Genomic DNA, 18,781 nt, shown 5'->3' with positions numbered 1-18,781 from the left:
CCCTCTGCTCTAACTCCCTGAGAGGACAGAGATGGGGTGCCCTCAGGACTCCCACCTAGGCTGCCCTGCAAGCTGTGAGGCAGCTGTAGGTGCAAGGACAGAGGAGAGGCCTCAAGAGCTGGGAGATGTGTGAGTGCACAGGGTGCTCTTCAGGGAATGAGGCTGCGGCCCTGGGTCAAAACATCAGTTCCCAGCATGAAGGAGAAATTGGTATATGGAGCCGACTGCTCCTCCCCAGTGAACCTCTAGAATGGCTGTGGTCTGTGCAGTCCTCTCCAGAGTCTGGAGGAGAGACTTGCAAGAGGATCACTGCCAGCGCCAACTGCTCCCTCTGCCCTCATCTGCACCCTTGTGTGTAGCCATGCCTCCCAGACCTGTGGGCCTCAGCTGCGATGGCAGGCAGGCAGGCCGGCCTTGAGGGGTCCCCATGAGTTCCTAACCTGCTCTCCCTGTGTCTGGAGCAGCTCTCAGTCGTAACCCCTCAGCCTCCATCCCTCTGCAGCTAAGGAGCAGTGGAAGCTGAAGACTAACCTGCCAGAAAGGACAAGGCCCTGAAGGTGGAGGACTAACTCAAGATTCAGTGGCCCTAAATGTAAGGATTCACTTCATTCAATCTTGGAGGGAGATGTGTGTGGGAGGGAGGCGGAGTCTTAAAAGACACAAATGCCTTCACCCTGCCTGGCTGCTGCTCGCTTACGCTGTGTAAGCCGGCACGTGCTTCCAACTTGTGGGTGGAGGGGTAGAACCTGGGCCATCCACGGTTGGAGAAACACATTATTAACTGCTTCCCAGGGAGAGAAGGGCAATGTGTTTGACTCTAAATTGGGACTGGGTTTGAGGAAAAGAACAGAGATGAAATTTTGGTCTCCCGAGAAGCCGAGCTCCCACTTGGTGGAAAAGCAAAGTTAAGATTAATGAGCTTGTGTGTTAGAGTTACTGATAAGTTCATTACTCCAGATATTGGACACCAGTTGTCTATCTCCTGAATCCCAAAGCAGAGCCTGTACCCTCTGCACACACCCTCCATCTAACACACTTAATCATCTTTCAGGGGTAAAGCCTCATCTGTGAGGGGAAGCTGCCACCAGGCTTGGACACCAATAAGTATTTCTGTCACTAAGCCCTGGCATAGTTCTGCACATGCCACACCTACAGAAGGGCAGGGTACCTGCTGCCTCTCTCTACAGGATGGTGGTGGTAGCACTCCTCAGCTGGTGGAAAGCAGCAGACCCCTCACCCTCTTACAGGCACGTCCTGCCTTCCTCCGGCAAGGGAGACACACTGGCAGCCCCTGTCCACTAAGGTGCTCAGAACCAAGAGTCCATTCCACACCCCAGAGCATCTGTCAGATGCAGCCGAGACCGGACTCTGAGCTCTGCAAACCGGAAACTTAGTGAGCAGCAGCTGCACTTAAGGAGCACAAGCAACATGGGAAAGGACCTGGGGAGACGTGTGGCCACTTCTCCATGGCCACACCGAGGTTAATAGATGTTTAGATTGTAACAAGTACCATCAGGGTGACTCGTCAGTGGAAGTCACAGGCTGGAGTTGTCCCTGGTACTGAGGAGGCAGCACTGAAGGCATCCTGGTGATGTTGTGACAGAGCATCCTGCACTGTGGGCAAGTGCTATCTGGGAATAACTAGTGGGTGGAATTCTTTTTTTTTTAAACAAAGGAAAGAGGAAAGTTTATGACAAAAAAAGAACTGCAGATGACGCCCAGGCAGAGCAGCCAGAAGAACAAATCTCTACATCCCCTTCTCGAAACAGCACAGACCTTTCCAAAACCGCTGCAGGGGTCTTGCACTTTGCATTTCTCTGGAGAAGGATGCTCTTGAGTGACAGACAAAAGGAGTTGAGGTTACTGCCTGCTTTCGGCTTGTAACTTTAAGTCATTCCTTAGAAACTGAAAAGGTGGGGCAGGAGGGCCAATTCTAGGAGTCTCAGAAGCAGAGGGAGGACGAAACAATTTTGGGGCTCTTTCTTGTAAAGGTCAAAGAAGGTGGCTCGAGAACTGTGATGCCATGGCTGTTACTCCCAGGATACCCGCCACACAGTCCTTTTCCTCTCAGCTCAAGTGAGACACACAGGCTCCACTCTCCTCACACAAAGCCCCTTCCTCAGCAGCAGGAAGTTTTGAAAGCAATTTCAATGTACTGGCTTATCCTCACTATGATGTAAGTGCTAAGAGGACTGGGGCAGCTGAAGATCATTGGTCCTCACCCCCAAAACAGAACACCGAGGACAGTGTTTGTGGAGACATGACCTGCCAGTGCAGTCCAACCCCAACAACAACATGGTACCTGCCCTGCTCTGCAGAGCCCAGGAAGGTAAGCTCCTTGGACAACAGCCTGAAGCTGGCACTCCACCAAGGCGCCTGAGCCATTTTCAATAGAGCTGCACAAGGTGCTCGGGGACTTGTGAGTGTACCAGTCCCCACAACCTAGGATGTGGGCTGGAAGATCTCCAGAGGGGCTGGGCAGGCCTGCTCTCATCCTGAGAAGACCTCTTCAACTCAGGAGGCAGCACTAGGAAGATAAGTGGCCATATCATGCCTGGGTCTGCCCAGACTGCAACTCTGGGAGGGGAAGTGCCAGAGGCTCAGGGCCTACTGTAGAAACTTCTGTCTAGAAAGAAGGAGTTTACCAGGGAGTAGACAGCAGGGGCCATCAAGTGGGAGGAGATGGAGGCTGGAGTGGTTAAAAGCACATACTGCTTTTTCCAGAGGATCAGCACCAACCATGGCAGCTCCTAACTGTCAAAAGTTCCAGTTCCAGGGGATCCGATGGCCTCTTTTCAACTCCACCAGCACCAGGCATGCATGTGGTAGACATACACATGCAAGCAAAAGGAGGAGATGCCAATGGAGGCCCAAGCCCAGCACACCTGGATTCATACACAGGACACATGGCTCCAGCCAACCACGTGCTACAGATATGAAAACTATGTCCTGTGACTGGTGTGGAAAATGTTATCTGTTAGGAGGCCACGTTCTACTCTTACCCCATGGCCTTTAGCGCTCACAGCCGCAGCTCACCCAATTAATATTCATTGGGTGCTCTCGGCCACAGCTAATGTTCACAAGGAGTGAATGTTCTGAGCCTGGGCACTGGGAGCACTCACAGAAGCCACAGGAGGCAGACAGGCCATGGTGAACAGCCCTTGTTTGAAGAGTTTCCAAAGCAGCAGAGCAGTTCTCCTGGCTTTACCCTGAGCAAGACTGCCATCTGTGAGTACCTCCCAACCTCATGTGGAGGTGGCCTGGGGCAGAGCAAGGCAGCCACCTCACAGGTCCCCCCTGTGTTCCCTGCCACTGTCGACAGGCATGACCACTACAAAGAAGGCAGGGCAGGGCTGGAAGCCAAGTCAGCATCTCCCTCCTACCTTAGGATCTGAGCAAGGGTCAGTGCTATTTCTCCTTGGAATTTGCATTTACCCCACACCTGGCAGGAAGGCGCTTACTGGCCTCATGTCAGAGTAAGCACACCACTCCAAGTTGGCAAAAGCAGGCAGTTCGAACTCTTGGGTTTTAATTAACTAGGCACTTGCTTTCCTGCAGGTCCCCCACTTGGGAGCCCCCTCATGCTGTTTCATTAAAGACCAGGACAGGACAAGCCTCAACTTCTCAGTGTGTCTACCTCACTTTTACACTTCCTTCCTCATTTGAATTTCAAATTGTTTAAGGTTCAAGCAGATCCTAAAAATACTGACAAGCCGGAGGACTGAGGCATGCGAAAGCTGGTGTGCAGTGTGACGTAGTAGTGTACAGGCTGTGCACACAGAGTATACACTCGCTGGCCCCCAGAGCACAGCACCGTGGCTAGGTGTAGGCCATGCCGTCTGGTTGAGACTTAAGTCATCCTTACATGGGCACAACAAGCAGAACCTATTCGGGACCCCTCAGTGCTCCATGGGGCCATCTCCAAATTGCAGCACTGTAGGAGTCAAATATGGCGTCTTTAAATTCACAGTGCTGGAGATGGACCTCATCATAAAACCAAGCATGGTGCCACATGCCTATAAGTCCAGCACTAGGAAGGTGTAAGAGGATCAGAAGTTCAAGGTCATCCTTGGCTACAGAAGACCCTGTCTTCAAGGAAATAACAACAACAATAATCAACCAAAGTAAATGCCCCAACTTCTCAATCTAAAATGACCAGGAAACTCCTTGGAAAACCAAGTCCCTTTTTGCCAGCAAGGAAATTTCTTAAGCCTCAGGACAGCTCACAGAACCCCTAACTCATGTGTAAGTGCATGCTGAGAACATCAGGCAGTACAGCAACGCTTGCTGGAAAGCATTAGCCACTTACACTCCACCAGCAAAAATCCCTAGATTACACCACATCCGCTGACCCAATGCCCAAGGCAGAATTTGTAGCTGAAATGCATTAAAGGGTCTCAATGCATTTATTTCATCAGCTGCAGGTGTTCGGGGAATGGAATGTGTCTGCTTTACATTCTCTTCCATCCCTGGCTTCACACGGTTGAGGGAAAGTCATTACCCACGAACCAGAACTGAAGTCCAGCTCAGTGAGCTGGGCCTGTGCCCTGCTGCAGAAGAAAAGCATTGGCTGGCCAGGGGTCAAATGGCCAGGGTCCTGGAACCAAAGTCCCGATGCTCATCAAGCAGTCCTTCGAGGGGAAGGGGGAGTTGCAAGTTAGAAAGGTTTACCAAAGTGCTGAGCCCACTGAGAGGTTCTAAAGCAGAATCATGCACCTGCTTTCCCCAAGTCAAACACCTGACATGTACAAATGCTATGCAGGCTAACAAAAAGGAATTCAAGGAAGAGGAGACAGGAGCCTGAGCTCAACACATGTGTGCTCTGGGGGTGGGGGGACGATGAAAACTGCCCAGCACACTCATCTCAGGCCCCAGAGTGCCAGCAGTGAAGGCAAAGTGCCAGTCACAGACTAGCTGGGTAAACATCCATTTGAAAACGACAAGCCCCACCCCGCTGCTGGCCATCACTACTGCTACTCCACAGCTCCAGTCATAAAAATGTCCCCACTACTCTCTGCCCTGACTCAGCGGTGTCCTGTCACCTACTGGGTACACTCATTTTACCTGACCTCTGTCTCTGACCATGCACTATGACCTCCACTTGCCACCATGAGGGAGGGGCCGAGTGGCTATACCATGAAGGGTGCTGTGGCTTGTGAACCCTTCCCTCCAAGCAAGCCTTTTGGCTCCCATGCACAAGGAGGAGGGGGCTGCTGGGCTCGTCTGTGTAGAGCTGAACATTTATTACCAGGAAATGGTTCAAAGAAATCCCTGCCATAGGAAGTGACTACCTTCTCCAGCCCTTCTGGAGCTGGGGCTTTGCTGTTGGAAGCTCTCACATTAAGGTGTGTTTTTTTCTCTCACCATAGCCTCTATCTGGACCTGCAGTAGACCAATGTAGGTTTGTAAGAAGCCTACTTTGGGGTGAGCTACCTGCTTTCAGTGGTCCCTGATAAGCATCTCTTTCTGGACTTCCTTGTCTTCCACAAGGCTGGCTCACAGCTGCAGTGTACTGGCCCAGCCCCTGTTTTCCCAGTGTCTGCACTGCAACCCTCCCGGGCAGCCCCCATGGCAGCCTCTCTCACACTCACAGTCCTAGACACAACACAAGTGCCTCCCACACAAACTTCTGCTCACTCAGGCATCAGCTGCAGGGTCTCTTCCTCATGAAGAATCCCTAGATTCTCATGGCATCTTGAACTACTTCAATTACTTGTTATAACTGTAATTTAAAGTTACTTGTGCAAGTTTCTTCATTTCACTGGTCTATCTGGGTAGAATTCATGAAGCCACGGGCTACAGCTCTGCAATTCCCACACACCAGGGTGCCTCAGATAGTGCTAGTTTCTTTCAAAGTAGCAAGGCTGGACAAAGGAGCAGAGGTCACAACAACACGGTGTCCTCTCAACCTAAAAGACAAGCAAAGGCCAACCCTGAGTTTGAGAGGATGACTGCATCCTCACCGTCTCCTCTCAGCCAACTCCTGGCGTCTGTGCTTGCTCATGCTTTGTGTTGTCTTCCTCTGTCACCCAGTCAGGCTGGCCAACAGGAAACTCCCCTGTGCTGTGCTCAGGACAGAATCAAATTCTCAGGCCTACATTGACTGACCTCCTCTTCCCTTCTTCACAAATGGCAAATACCCATCCAGCTACTATTCTTGTCAAGTCCCAGATTCCTCTCCTTCCCCTGTCCTCACACGGACCTTATCTCCATGAGTGGTTCTTCAGACAACCTCTAAGTCACATCCTCAACCTGCCCTTCTCTCCGGCACATGCAAAGCTTCCATGGCAGGAATACACACAGCATGCCGAAGGAATACGAACAATGGGCTGGAACGCAAAGAGGCCAACAGCTCCACCATGGCCTGCTAAAGGCCCCTCTCTTACAGCACTAAGAAGGACTGATACATATGGGTTGACACTTAGTATAACTAGCTGAGATGTATCTGTTTAATATTTGTTAATTCCTCTTTGGATACAATAACAGAATATATGAATATAATAAACTTCAAATTATATAAAATAACAAGCACCAAAAGAGTCATCTCATTTTCTGTTACCCTTCCCTAGAGGCCTAGAGGCCAAGCCACCACGGTCCCCAGCCTTTAAGTATTCTTGAGAGCATATCCACACCATCATTTCTGCTTCTCTCCCACAGGGGTATTTTAAAAATGTAAATCAGATCATGTCATTCTTGTGCTTGAACCCTTCAATGCTAGGAATAATAAACTTGCCAAGGCCAACATGCCCCTAGCTGTGCATGGCCACTCCCCTCTCCCACACTGGCTCCAGTCCCACCGCGAGAACCCACGCCATAGGCTGTCCCATGCAGGCACACTGTCTTCTTGGCTCAGAGCAGCACCGACTGCCACCCTCGTCACTGTCACTGTCTGATTCCTTGGTGATGTGTCTACCTGACTCAATTGTCTATCCCTGCTGCACGCCTCCACCAAAGAGTAACAGCACAAGAGACTCTCACAGCCCATTCTTCTGGGGAACCCAATGGAGATAGACACAGTAACTTTAACAGAAAGGAATTACTTCTAGCATAACTGGACATTCAATGTTAGTGAAGGTGCCCCTCTTCCACTCCAAAGACGACCAGCACAAGCTCTTCTAGTTCACGAGTGGCCACGGTGCAGCAGGCACCATTACTGACTGATGTGGACATGTACCTCTGTGCACTAACAGATTTGTTCTCTACTGCTGCGATTAACCCAAGCTTCTACTCACAGATTCACACGTTATATAAAGATGGCGTGAGAAGCTCCCAGGGATCACAAATAAGCTGCATGGCCAGTGAAGAATCAACCTCATCACAGGCTCCCACTGATGTTTGCTTCTCCCTCTCCCTAGTATTTTGGTCAGTTACTCCAGATTCAACAGAAAATTAATCCTGGTACAACCGTTCAGCTCCAGGGAAGAGCAATTTAATTGAAGTAAGAGTATTAACATAAATCTGGGCCCTTAACTTGTAAATATAGAGCCTTCCCTCTCTTCCTGGATAAATCAGTAACTTGGCAGGACACAGTACAGAGAAGCACCTCCCCCTGTGTACCAATGACAAGGACTCGGGAGCCTCACTGTGCTGACTCAGCTGCCCCCTTCCAAGGGCCAGGGATGACATAGATCAAGGAGGCAGAGGCTTTTTTGGGCCTCACAAAAATTCCAATGGTAGCTGCCACCTGCCCCTGGGGTCCACAGAACTTGTCTTTAATTGGAGCATCCTCCACCTGCCACCCCCATACAACCTATAACCAGCCATTTCCTCCAGAGCAAACGTAGGTATCCTGACAACTAAGGACTCAACAGAAACTTCTGGCTTGAGGAGAGCACTAAACACTGGCATGGGCTCTTCCTAGAAGACACGTCAGAGTAAAGCCTCTAGAAGGCTACACAAACAGCTGGGGATCAGCACAGATCAATGTGAGGTGCCTTCCAGGCACTGTACAGAAGCATGTGCATGGGTGGGGAGACCTCTCATCAGATACAAAAGGGTCCCCTGTCCTGTCTGACAGTAGGAGAGTCTCTGGGAAAGCCAACCCTGGGGTACTGGTGACACCCACACTGAGCAGCTATTCTGCATGCACTTCTCTGTCTGCAAAGCCTCCTAGGAGAAGAGGAAGAGGGTAACCCTGCACCCATGAGTGTGGCAGGGCAGTTGCTCAGAGGCCAGCTACCTGGCTGTTCTTAGCACTCCAGTGAAGCACAAAGCTGACACAGTCACATCTGTTTTGTCTCAGAATTCTGCCGTGTCAAGTCTGTCTCAGCAGACTCTTCCCTATCAGTTAAGGAGAGATGCAGCCTCTCAGCCACTCCAACCCAACCTCTCATGGGCCTTGCAGTCCTGCTCCAGGGACTTGGCTCCTTAGCAGCCTGCTTCTGAGTCTCAGACATGGAACAGCTGTAATGACCATAACAGCTGGCACCTTAAGAGACAGCAACCCAAGGACATGTCACACAGTGATGGGACTGAGGCTCGTGGAAGACATACTGGCCTTTAAGATGCTCTCAGGGAAAGCACTTTCTGCAGCTATTACCAAAAGATGGTATTCTGTCTTCTGCTGGCAACAAGACAGGAGAGCTGAAATGGCTGCCTTCTTGGAGTCTGTGTCTCCAGGACCTATGTTGTGTGACCTCATCAAGACCTTGGTTTGCTGAGGTAAAGGTACTTTCCAGAATAAGCCATGAACTTCAATGACACTGACCTTGGAGGGAAGGTGGCAGCAAAATCCCATCTAACAAACAAAGGAGTCAACAGGGTTTTACTGCCCATCTGCACACAGTATTCATGGTCTATGCTGGCTGAGCAGAGGGGAAACAAGCCACCACTTCCTGTGGCTAAAGAACTCTGAGATGCACGGAGGGAAAACAGCTTCAGGTCATGGGAAGCAAAGCAAGAAACCAGCCGCAAACAGAATCAATAGTCTAGCCGTGGGGAATAAACCAGGGCATCCAGGGAGGTCATGACCCCAGGGAGGTCGACCACACAGATGCCCTTGCAAGGAGGCCCGTTTTCATGGGCAGCAAGGACTTAAAAACAGCATGGGAGGGTGGGGTTTGGAGACATGGCTCAGTGGTTAAAAGCACTTGCTATTCTTCCAAAGGACCCAGATTCAGTTCCCAGAATCCACATGGTGGCTTATAGGCAGCTATACCTGCAGTGCCAGGGGATACAACAGTCTCTTCTGGCTTCAGTGGGCACTAGGCACACACATAATACACATACATACGTGCAGGCAAAACACTTATAACAGGGCTGTGGACACCATATAGTCCTTCAGGGACCACAGGACTGTGGACACCATACAGTCCAGGCCCCTGGGGATTTCAGAGGATGGCGCAGGAAGGGGAAGGGGAGGAAGGGAGGCTGATGTTAAACCAATACTCAGGAAGCATAACTCACTCTAAGTGAAAGGGAATAGAAGTGACCAGTTTCTCAGAAGTTCATGTGTGGGAGAGGTGAGGGGGAGTAAAAACTCATACTGGAATTTAATCTTCAAACTCACACATTAATGTTACTTTGGAGGGTAGATGGTTGGAACGTAGGGCCATGCCAGGCCATGAGGCCGGCCTAGCAAATGAACCAAGTCAGAACTGATGCAAAAATCTCATGTATTAGATTTCTACTCAGTTGAAATTTCTAGAAATTGTCTTTCAATGACTTTTCTGTTTCCTATGACATGATGAGCTTACTAAGTACACTGGGCTTTGAATGCATCAGGATTACCTAAAGAATGTAATCTTTACAGCACTGCACTGCTGAGGGAGTCACAGTAAGAACACTCCTCCGGGGCACTAATGCAGCAGATACTCAAACCAGCTTTAAACACACACGAAAAGCCCTGGAGAAGACACCTCTCTGGCAAAACCTTGTGAACATTTATGTCATAAATTTGTAAGAAAAAGATAAATGTTTAATGCCCATTATTTTTCTACAAAATATGATTTCACATACACACATAATGTGTATGTGTGTATGGGTGATGAGTGTGTGTGTGTGGAGTAGCTGGGTGCTAGCTGGTGTTGCTCTGCTGCAGAGACCACGTACAGGGTCCTGGATCTAAGCAGAGATTCAGAGGCAGAACTAAATGGAGGTTAAGGAGGCAAAGACAGGTTAAGTTTGGCAGAGAGACTAAAGGACACAGTTTTGAAGACATGTTGGGTCCTGTGCGGACAGGAGGGAAGGAAGGGGTAACAGGGAGGTGCGCTAACAGGCTGAAGCTCTGGCTGAGGGCAACAGGGGGCACTTCCATAAGCAGTCAGCAGCTACCGTGTCATGCAGGAAGTGAGCATCTTCCACATACACAAGTGAAGCTGTGGGCGGCAAAGCCCGCCTACAGGTCACAGGGCCTCCTCTGCTAAGCCGTCTGCTGCTGCAGACTGTGTGAGCGTTTCCCACACCGTCCTGGACACATTCCTTAAGTAAAACTCCTAGCACTCACTAGGGTGAGAGCAGCGATGGGGAATTCACCCTAACTCATACTTAACCCTGAAAAGACTTAACTTCAGCCTAAGACAAAGGAAGGCAAGGGTACTTACTGGAGACGCACACTTAGCACTTAACCTACCAGCCCCCTCCTGCCCATCTACCCAGCAGACAGGGAAAAGAAGTGGAAGGAAGGCACACAGACTGGGGAAGTGAAGACTGCGTGGGCAGCATCTACAGAATGGAAAACCAACAGGAAGTCTAGCCAGGCTTCAGGACCAGAGATGTTCCAGGAAAATCAACTGTTTCCTGAGGGAGCAGTGACTCTACAGCAGGCACTGTGGATTCCAAGCCCAGTACCATCAGATACTCAAAATGCACAGGGGCACCTGGACAAAGATACATACTGAATGTAATGCATACTAAGTAAATGAAGAGATTATTTGCATTTGTGGGCTGGAAATTGTTAAGATAGCAACTCGGAGCCGTCATCACCAGACTCAAGAGCAGAAGTTGCTGGAGGCTGGGTCCTGTGTCTTCTTCATCCCACCACTTGATCTGTTGCGACAGTTACTCTTGTTGTAAAGGAACAATGTTTGGAAGGTGAAGGGATACTTCAAGATGTCTGCACAGTCAAGGTACACAGAGAAGATGCTCCCTGGCCCAAAGAGAAGAAAACGAGTAACACTGGGCGGATAGGTGTTTGCTAGACAGCTGGAGAGGAAAAGACTGAGTACTGAGGTTGCCAAGAGCACGGAGAAGCTGGAGGCTGAGGCACCATGACAAACCGGAAGCTGGCACAGGCTGCTGGCTGTAGCTAATATCAGATGCACATCCACCCATAAAAAATTATGCATATCATGTCTGTCCACCTAAAGACTGACACGGAAATGCTCACTGAAGCTTAGAAACATGGGCTACCCCTCTCAGTGTGGCATCCTCAGAGGAAGAAGAACTGACCAATAGCAACACAGATGACTCTCAAAGAAAGTCACGTGACACAGACCCAAGATTGTACACTGTGAATCCACTGATGTTAAAATTCTAGAAATAGCAAAACTCTGGGAAAGGAAAGGGAAAGGATTAAAGAGGGGACTGAGTCCTTCCAAAATGGTGGAACTATAAAGCCAAATGGCGATGACCACACAACTTACATGAATTTACAACAACTTTCTGGAAAACAGCCAAAATTATTTATTATATTAGGTCCAAACTATAAAATATCCTTTTTAGAATAATACCTTCATCTGCAAAATGCAGTCGAGGGTAAGCCGTCCAGCAGTCTCTGGCATGCTGTCATGGTGCTGTCACTGATCCTGAAGTAACTCAAGCTGCCAAAGAGAAGGAACCCCCCATGTCTGGAGATGGGGTGCCAGCAGGGAGAGTAGGGAGGTGGTACTGGCAGTACCCACCCTCCTTTGGGGTCTGCTTCTTCATGACTTCTGCCTCATTGTCAGCTACAGTACTGCACTATGGAGCCGCTTTGGTCAGTCTGCCTCTGGGAGGCTCAGTGTCCCCCAGCTTCTCAGTACTATGTTATCTGACTCACAGGGCACACCCGGGACAAGCTCTCCTCCACCTTCTGTAGGGTGCCTAACAGGTATCCTGTGTAGAATACTTTGACAATATGTTAATGCCCTGCTTTCATCAAAATGTCCATGAGAGGCTGGGCACTGTGGCAGGGCAGTGCAGAGACGGCACAGACATCAGTGGATCAACAGGCACAAATGGGACCTGGGTGGCAACCGGGGAAGAGCTGGTGTGAGTGGGCTTGTGCTGCTGTGACTGGCTCTACAGAACAGTGTCTGTGTTCCCAGCAAACAGTTTACAAAAGGGAAAACTATGACAGTCACAACTAGCTTTCACGGGGGTGATGGGGGGTGGTGGTGTTCCAAATAGAGTTGAAAACAAGTCCTGGGGACCACTGCTAATTTGTCTGGAGGAACCTAGAGAATCCTTTTTTTTTTTTTTTTTTTTTAAGCTTTGAAGACTGAGTGCTGTCCAGAGCTGTATCAATAACCACCTGGGACTTCTTTCCACTAACTAGAACCTCTGGGAGAGGGCCAGCAAACATGTCCCAACACACTGTCCAGCTAGTTCTCACAGGCGCCACACTGAACCCCAGACTATGAGCTCACCCCATGTCTCTTACTCCTCACAAAACTTACTAAATGCTTTGAGAGCATCTCAACAAACACCTGTTAACTCTGGTCTGACTGTGAGTGACAGAGGCAAAATGACCACAGAGGTATGTGAAGACAACATGCTGCAGAGGCCCAGCACAGTTTCGTGGGTTTCTGAAGTAAGCAGAGAACTTACTCTGAAGACCACAAGGTCATAAAAGCAGCACTGGCCTTGTTACCTAAGTTGCCTAAGTTACCACATACTAAAAACATGCAAAAATGTACCCAGTTCTTACACTGACACTTGACTAACTGTGGTGTTGAGAAGCAATGCATATAAACCACAAAGCCAGGCTGTGGGGTCACACACAGCATTCAGGTACTGTGCATCGCCCAGTGACAATGGCTGACCTAGAACACACTCTAGATGGTCTTAGGAGACAAGACTCCTCAAACGGGAATGACCAATTTTGTCACCCTGTCAGGTAGAAATGCAACAAGTAAGCCTACTCTATGGTACTGTCTTCCACCCCGACAAGTCAGACTGTGGGAGAAGCTCTAGGATGCAGGCCCGTCCCACCCACACCACACGACTTTTCTGATGGGCAGGCAAGAAGACTTCGCAGGAAAAGGGTGTTCCTTTGGCATTGTTGACTTAAAGGGTCACAGTGAGGCAGAGGACAGAATTCATCTTCAAAATTCAACCCCTTATTGAAAGCTCAGGGAACGTCCTGGCAATTAACAATTCCTATCACCTACAGCTGTCCTATGTGAGAAGGCTCAGAACTCGCCTTACAAATTGCTCTTTTGAAGATCAAAGGAAAGCTGAATGTGTCTGTGTGTGCTCTGGATGAGACTGTAATTTAATGGAATTTTTAGAGAAGGCTTTGCTAGCAGTGCTTGGATGACAGCCCCGGGGCGGTGGATTCAGGGGAGCTTGGCCACTCTTCCCTTTGGAGCGTCTCCTCTGCCTTTAATTGGCACCTCATTAGAAATTAATGAAAATGACATCCTCTGTTCTTCCTGCTCTAGGCATCGAATGCTACAAAAAGGCCCATCACAATTCATAACACATTCAATTTATATAGCAATGGCTCTTAAGCATTATTTATGAGATGTGAATTTCTTGTCAGCAGTTAATAACCTGTACAGAATGGAAGAGAAGATTGCAAACATAGACAGAGGAAGATTTTTCTGCAGTGGAGAAGTGTTCTGTTTCAAGTTCAACTGCTTTACATCTTCACTTTCAGTAGTAAATACCACATTTCCCTCTAACACCTTCCAGGGCAGTCAGCATCTTCCCAAAACTCCATGTGCCCTTAAAGAAATCAGCACCCAACCCACCTGAAAGGACTAAGCAGGCAGGCAGGAAGGAGAAGAAAAAACCAGTTTGTCAAAGCCAGCCCCAGAGAGTATGTTCCCCTGCTGTCCTTCATCCTTAAATAGTGGCAGGTGACTCTTTTTTTTCTGGGCTTGTGGTATAAGTTCTCTTTTTTGAACTTTTTTGGTATAAGGCCGCCTCTTTTTCTGGGCTTGTGGTATAAGTTCTCAGTGAACCAAAGTGAACTCCAGCACTCTAGGAAGGCTTCCTCTGAAGGAACTGTGATCTTGGAATTGGACAAGGGACTACATACTGTTAGTAGCTGAGAAGGAATGCTTGTCTACAGGGAACCTTACTTAGAGACCCAGGAGGCCATCTAATAACTATTCCGGACTCTTTTTCAGCTGGTGCTAAGACCTTTGGAAACTGAGTGGTTTGCATCAATGCCGCCTGGTAAATTCGGAGATCTGGAGCTCAGGAGCTCAGGAACTACTCTGTGAACTCTCACTTGCCTGCCTGAGGAGGGGAGGAAACATTAGCCAGAGGCAGTCAGCAAGAGCCCCAAGGAGCAACTGCTTCACCTGTCTCAGTGAGTTCTGCTTTCTACCAAGAACCCAGTCACTGTGGAGGAGGAAGCAGGAACATCTCTACCATTCTAACTGAGAAACAACCAGCCTTCATAGGGGCAACAGAACAAATGGCCAGGGAGGCTTCCCAGCACAGCTGACAGAATAAATCACTGAGGTCGCCAGAGCTTACCTCCACATAGAAGCAAGAAGCTGCAACCGCAGCAACACACAGACCTTTCAGGCCTCTAAACTTCCTTAGCTGCCACAGAACCCCACCCTGCCTCACCGGAGCACACCACAGCCTCCAGTATAAGCTCAGTCTAAAACCTGGAGAACAGTGTCTGCTTCCGCCACCCCCAACGTTCTTCTATACTTTTCCATGCACATTTCAGAGCAGAACTGAACGCCACACCCCAAATCCGTGGCCCCACAGCTGAATGTATGGGGGGGGGGGTCATGCCAGAAACAGCTGTTCCAAACTAATGTCCACGAGAAGCCAGCCCATCCCCCCACTTTCTCATTTCCACAGCACAGAAGACAGATAATACCCCCAAAAGTTCAATTTTACAACCACACAGTGAACTGCACAGCCCCCTGTGCCAGCAACCATAATCCAGGATAACCCAAAAGTGAAGGGAAAGGGAAAGCCCACTCCCTGGAATAGAAGATGGAGAGCTCTCAGAGGCTAAAGCCAGGCTCAGAGTCTGCCAGATGACACCTCTGTCCCACAGACCAGCAGCTCTTCTCATATCATGTTTTGAAAATTGGAAATAAAAATGGGGATAGGAAAACTGTAAGTGAGTCTAAAATAACGCAACTACAATTTTGACCTCTGTGGCCTGACATATATGTTCAAGAAGAAAAGAAGCAGAAGTCACCTACGTTTTGTTTCAGTGTATGCAACACATATAGTTGAGAGCCTTAAGAGGTGGCACTGTGCTGCAGAATAAAGCTGCTTCAAGGTGCTAACACCGGATCCATGAGGGTTCCAAAAAGAAAGTCTGCTCTCCAGACTATAATCGCAAAGGGCTAGGGAGAAAGCATCTGTTACTAAAAGCTCATCTGAGATGAGTTTAGTCTGAGTTTTAGGGTACACAGCACAGACTCTGGCTAGTCTGGTGGGAAGGCAGCACAGTGGCAAGCAGGGAGACGGTGGAAGCAGCCAGCCATGTCGAGACAGTAAGGGATCAGGACAGTACCTTAGGCAGGGCACTTACCACAGCGACAGGATCCCAGTTCCTGCTGCACCAGCTCCAGCTTGGTCTGGCACTGGAAGCACCTACGCCGACTCTTCTGCTTCGACCGGCTGCTCTCCTCAGGCCGCTCAGTGCCCTCTAGTAGTCTCGGCCGTTTCACAGGTGAAGCCTCGTTCTCAGACTGTGAATCTGACCAAAACAACACATTTGGGGAATCAAGATCAGTGTCTGACTGGGCAGACACAATTGTCCAGAGTAGCACCGAGCACATATCTGACCATCGTACTGCTCCTGACCAGTAACCAGACGAGCAGATGTGAGCAACATTGGGACCAACTGGTACCTCAGAGCTGACTCCTGACAAGTCAGCATGAGCTCAGGGCAGCAGCAGTACAAGAAAAAGCAACTCTATGTTGGATTTCTGAAACTAGATGTCTTCACCAGGAGAGCATTCCAGATAGAAATGGGACCCCGCTTCACAACACCCCACTTCACCAACCCCAGGGTTCACCTGTACTGGCCAGTGCCCTATTCTTGGGCATTTGCTCGTCCTCAAGCAAATTTTATTTTTGTTCTGGAGATAGGGTCTCCAGCCCAAGCCAGCCACAGATCTGCTATGTATCAGAGCAGTGGTTCCCAAGCCTACCTAACACTGCAAACTTTTAACACAGCTCCTCATGGTGATGGGCAGTGAGGGGTGGCGCACGACTCTAATCCCAGCACTCAGGAGGCCATGGCAGTCGGATCTCTGAGTTCCCCAAGACAACCAGGGCCACATAAAGAACTAGCCTGGTGGTAGTTCACAGCTTTAATCCCAGCACGCAGGAAGCAGAGGCAGGTGGATCTCAACGAGTTCAAGGCCAGTCTAGTCTACAGAGTAAGTGCCAGGACAGCTTCCAAAGCCACAAAGAAACCCAGTGTAATTATTTTAATTATGGGGGTGGGATACCCAAGACTGTGGGTGCCTGTGAAGGTCAGAAGAGGGTGTCAGCTTCCCTGGAGATGGAGTTACAGGTGTTGGGAACTGCTTGATGTAGGTACTAGGAACTGAATCCAGGTCCTCTGCAAGAGCAGTGTACAACTCTTTTAATCACTGAATCATCTCTCCAGCCTCAAGACTGTAAGTTTTTAAACAAAACAAACCACCACACCAAACTTGCTTTGCTTGCTTCAATCCCAGCACCTTAGTGTAATTCTATACTCCTAAAGGACCTTTTATGGGTGAGAGGTAACCCGTTCTAGTGAAGCTTCTAAGCACACACTAGCCAGGTTCTAGTATTGATGTATGCCCTACCTGACAGACAGGAGTTCTGCTTGTTCATGAGCAATGTCTCTGCCTGCACTGGGTGGGGGAGGGGCTATAAGAGGCACAATTTGGCACCACAGACCTATGGCAGCTGTAGGAAGGTATGGTGAACAACTATTTTATCCTTATGTAACCTTGGAAAGTAACTAAAATGCAGCCAGGTTTAAATAACTCCTGTGCTCGGTTCAGCCTGGCTGTAACAAGTCCCTCTGAGGCACAACCAGGGAAGGGACACTAGATACCCTGCCCACACACGGAGCTCCTACATCTGCAATGGTTGTTACTGCTTCCTGGGAAGGCAGGCACCTGCAGCCAGAGCTCGTGGGCAGTACACTCTGCCACCAGACCTCACCTAGCACATTCACCTGCTGTGCTCTAAACCAGCCCCTGCACCCAACCTAGATCATCAAGAACTCCTGGACCGCTTCCCTAAGCACCTCCTGGCTTCAAACCACTACCAGTCCTCCCTAAAGACCAAATCTAAGTGCTTATCAAGACCCTCAAAAGGTGCTGCACAACCGGCCCTTCCAAGCTCTTTCTCCACTGGGTCTTGCTGCTTCCCCTCAGTGCTCAACCTCCATTTTCTGTTCTCTCTGCACAACACGCTCACCCAGATCTACACCAACCTTTACATCTTTGCTTCTGGATGATCACACGTGGATCACCCTATTCCCCACCCACACTATCCTGTCCTCTCTTTCCCTGCCTTACATTCCTCCTGTGAGGGTGTCTCATTAATCGGACTAGATGACCAGGGGATTAGCACGGCACACTCTGGCTGTGTCTGTGAGGCAGCTCTGAGACAATCTCTGCTAACAATTCCATACACTAGTGTAAAGAGACTGGGGAAGAAGTGGTACAACTGTGAAAGACAGGGCCTGGCTAGGGAAGGAGATCTCTGGGTGTGTGTGTGTGTGTGTGTGTGTGTGTGTGTGTGTGTGTGTGTGTGTGTGTGTGTGTGTGTGTGTGTGTGTGTATGTGTGTGTCCCCTGTGGGAGTACCTGGACCCTTCATGTCTGCCAGGATACAAGCTATTCCACTTGCCCTCTCTTCTGCAATAGACTAAAACCATGAGCAAACTAAACCCAAGAATCTTGCCTGCTGGATGTCTATCACAGGAATGAAAACCAAACATCCCTTAGCTCTTCTGGGGTGGGAAACACACACTACCTGTTCACCTGCTTATTGATGAGCAAGCTTCCCATTGCCACACTAAGCATTGGTTGGATGAGTGAATCCTCTCCCTGTTTTCTACTAGAAGGGACTTTCTGAGAAGCTGCAGCATGGTGTACGTTGGCACAGGCTATCTGTGCCTTTCCCCCATGCTGTTCGGTATGAAATGGATGCTGAGCTTTACCAGAGTCTATGGGCCCCACCAGGACAGCGGTACAGTGGCTTACAGTTGCACAGCACCATGCTTCACAGGGGCAAGCTTCATTGCTCATCTCATCCAATTCTTCCAGCCCTGTATGACATTTCCCAACACAAACCAACTAAATAAGCCCTCCAATGAAAGCAACTGAAAGCAAGTTCAGCCTATTTCCTAACTCTACTGAGTGAAGCTGTCCAGATCCAGTCAGTGTGGTTACTAAGGAGGCCACACAGGCTAGCCCCCCTCCTTCGGCCTCCACAAGAGTAAAAAGCAACAATCTAAATGTAAATCATTACAAAGCAGCCAGCCAAAAAAGAATTCACCTCGAATGAGCCACACCGCTCTCCTGGGGGTCCTTTCCCACAAAAATGGCACTATTTGTGATAATAACCCTATTTAGATACCTAACAGAAACCTGTACTGTTTGTCCTATTTCAAGTATCTTTTTAAGAAATGTCTCTTATCC

General features: G+C 49.3%; 1 protein-coding gene across 1 annotated transcript in view; it reads right to left on the bottom strand.

Annotated features, from left to right (window-relative positions):
- Zfand3 (zinc finger AN1-type containing 3) overlaps positions 1–18,781 on the bottom strand; it is a 184,164-nt gene that overhangs the window by 2,681 nt on the left and 162,702 nt on the right. The window contains 1 exon segment of the mRNA XM_035450483.1: positions 15,659–15,826. Coding sequence (XP_035306374.1) covers positions 15,659–15,826 — 168 coding nt within the window.

Source organism: Cricetulus griseus, assembly GCF_003668045.3.
Source record: "Cricetulus griseus strain 17A/GY chromosome 1 unlocalized genomic scaffold, alternate assembly CriGri-PICRH-1.0 chr1_0, whole genome shotgun sequence".
NCBI classification, from domain to species: Eukaryota; Metazoa; Chordata; class Mammalia; order Rodentia; family Cricetidae; genus Cricetulus; species Cricetulus griseus.
This window is presented reverse-complemented; position numbering and strand designations above follow the sequence as displayed.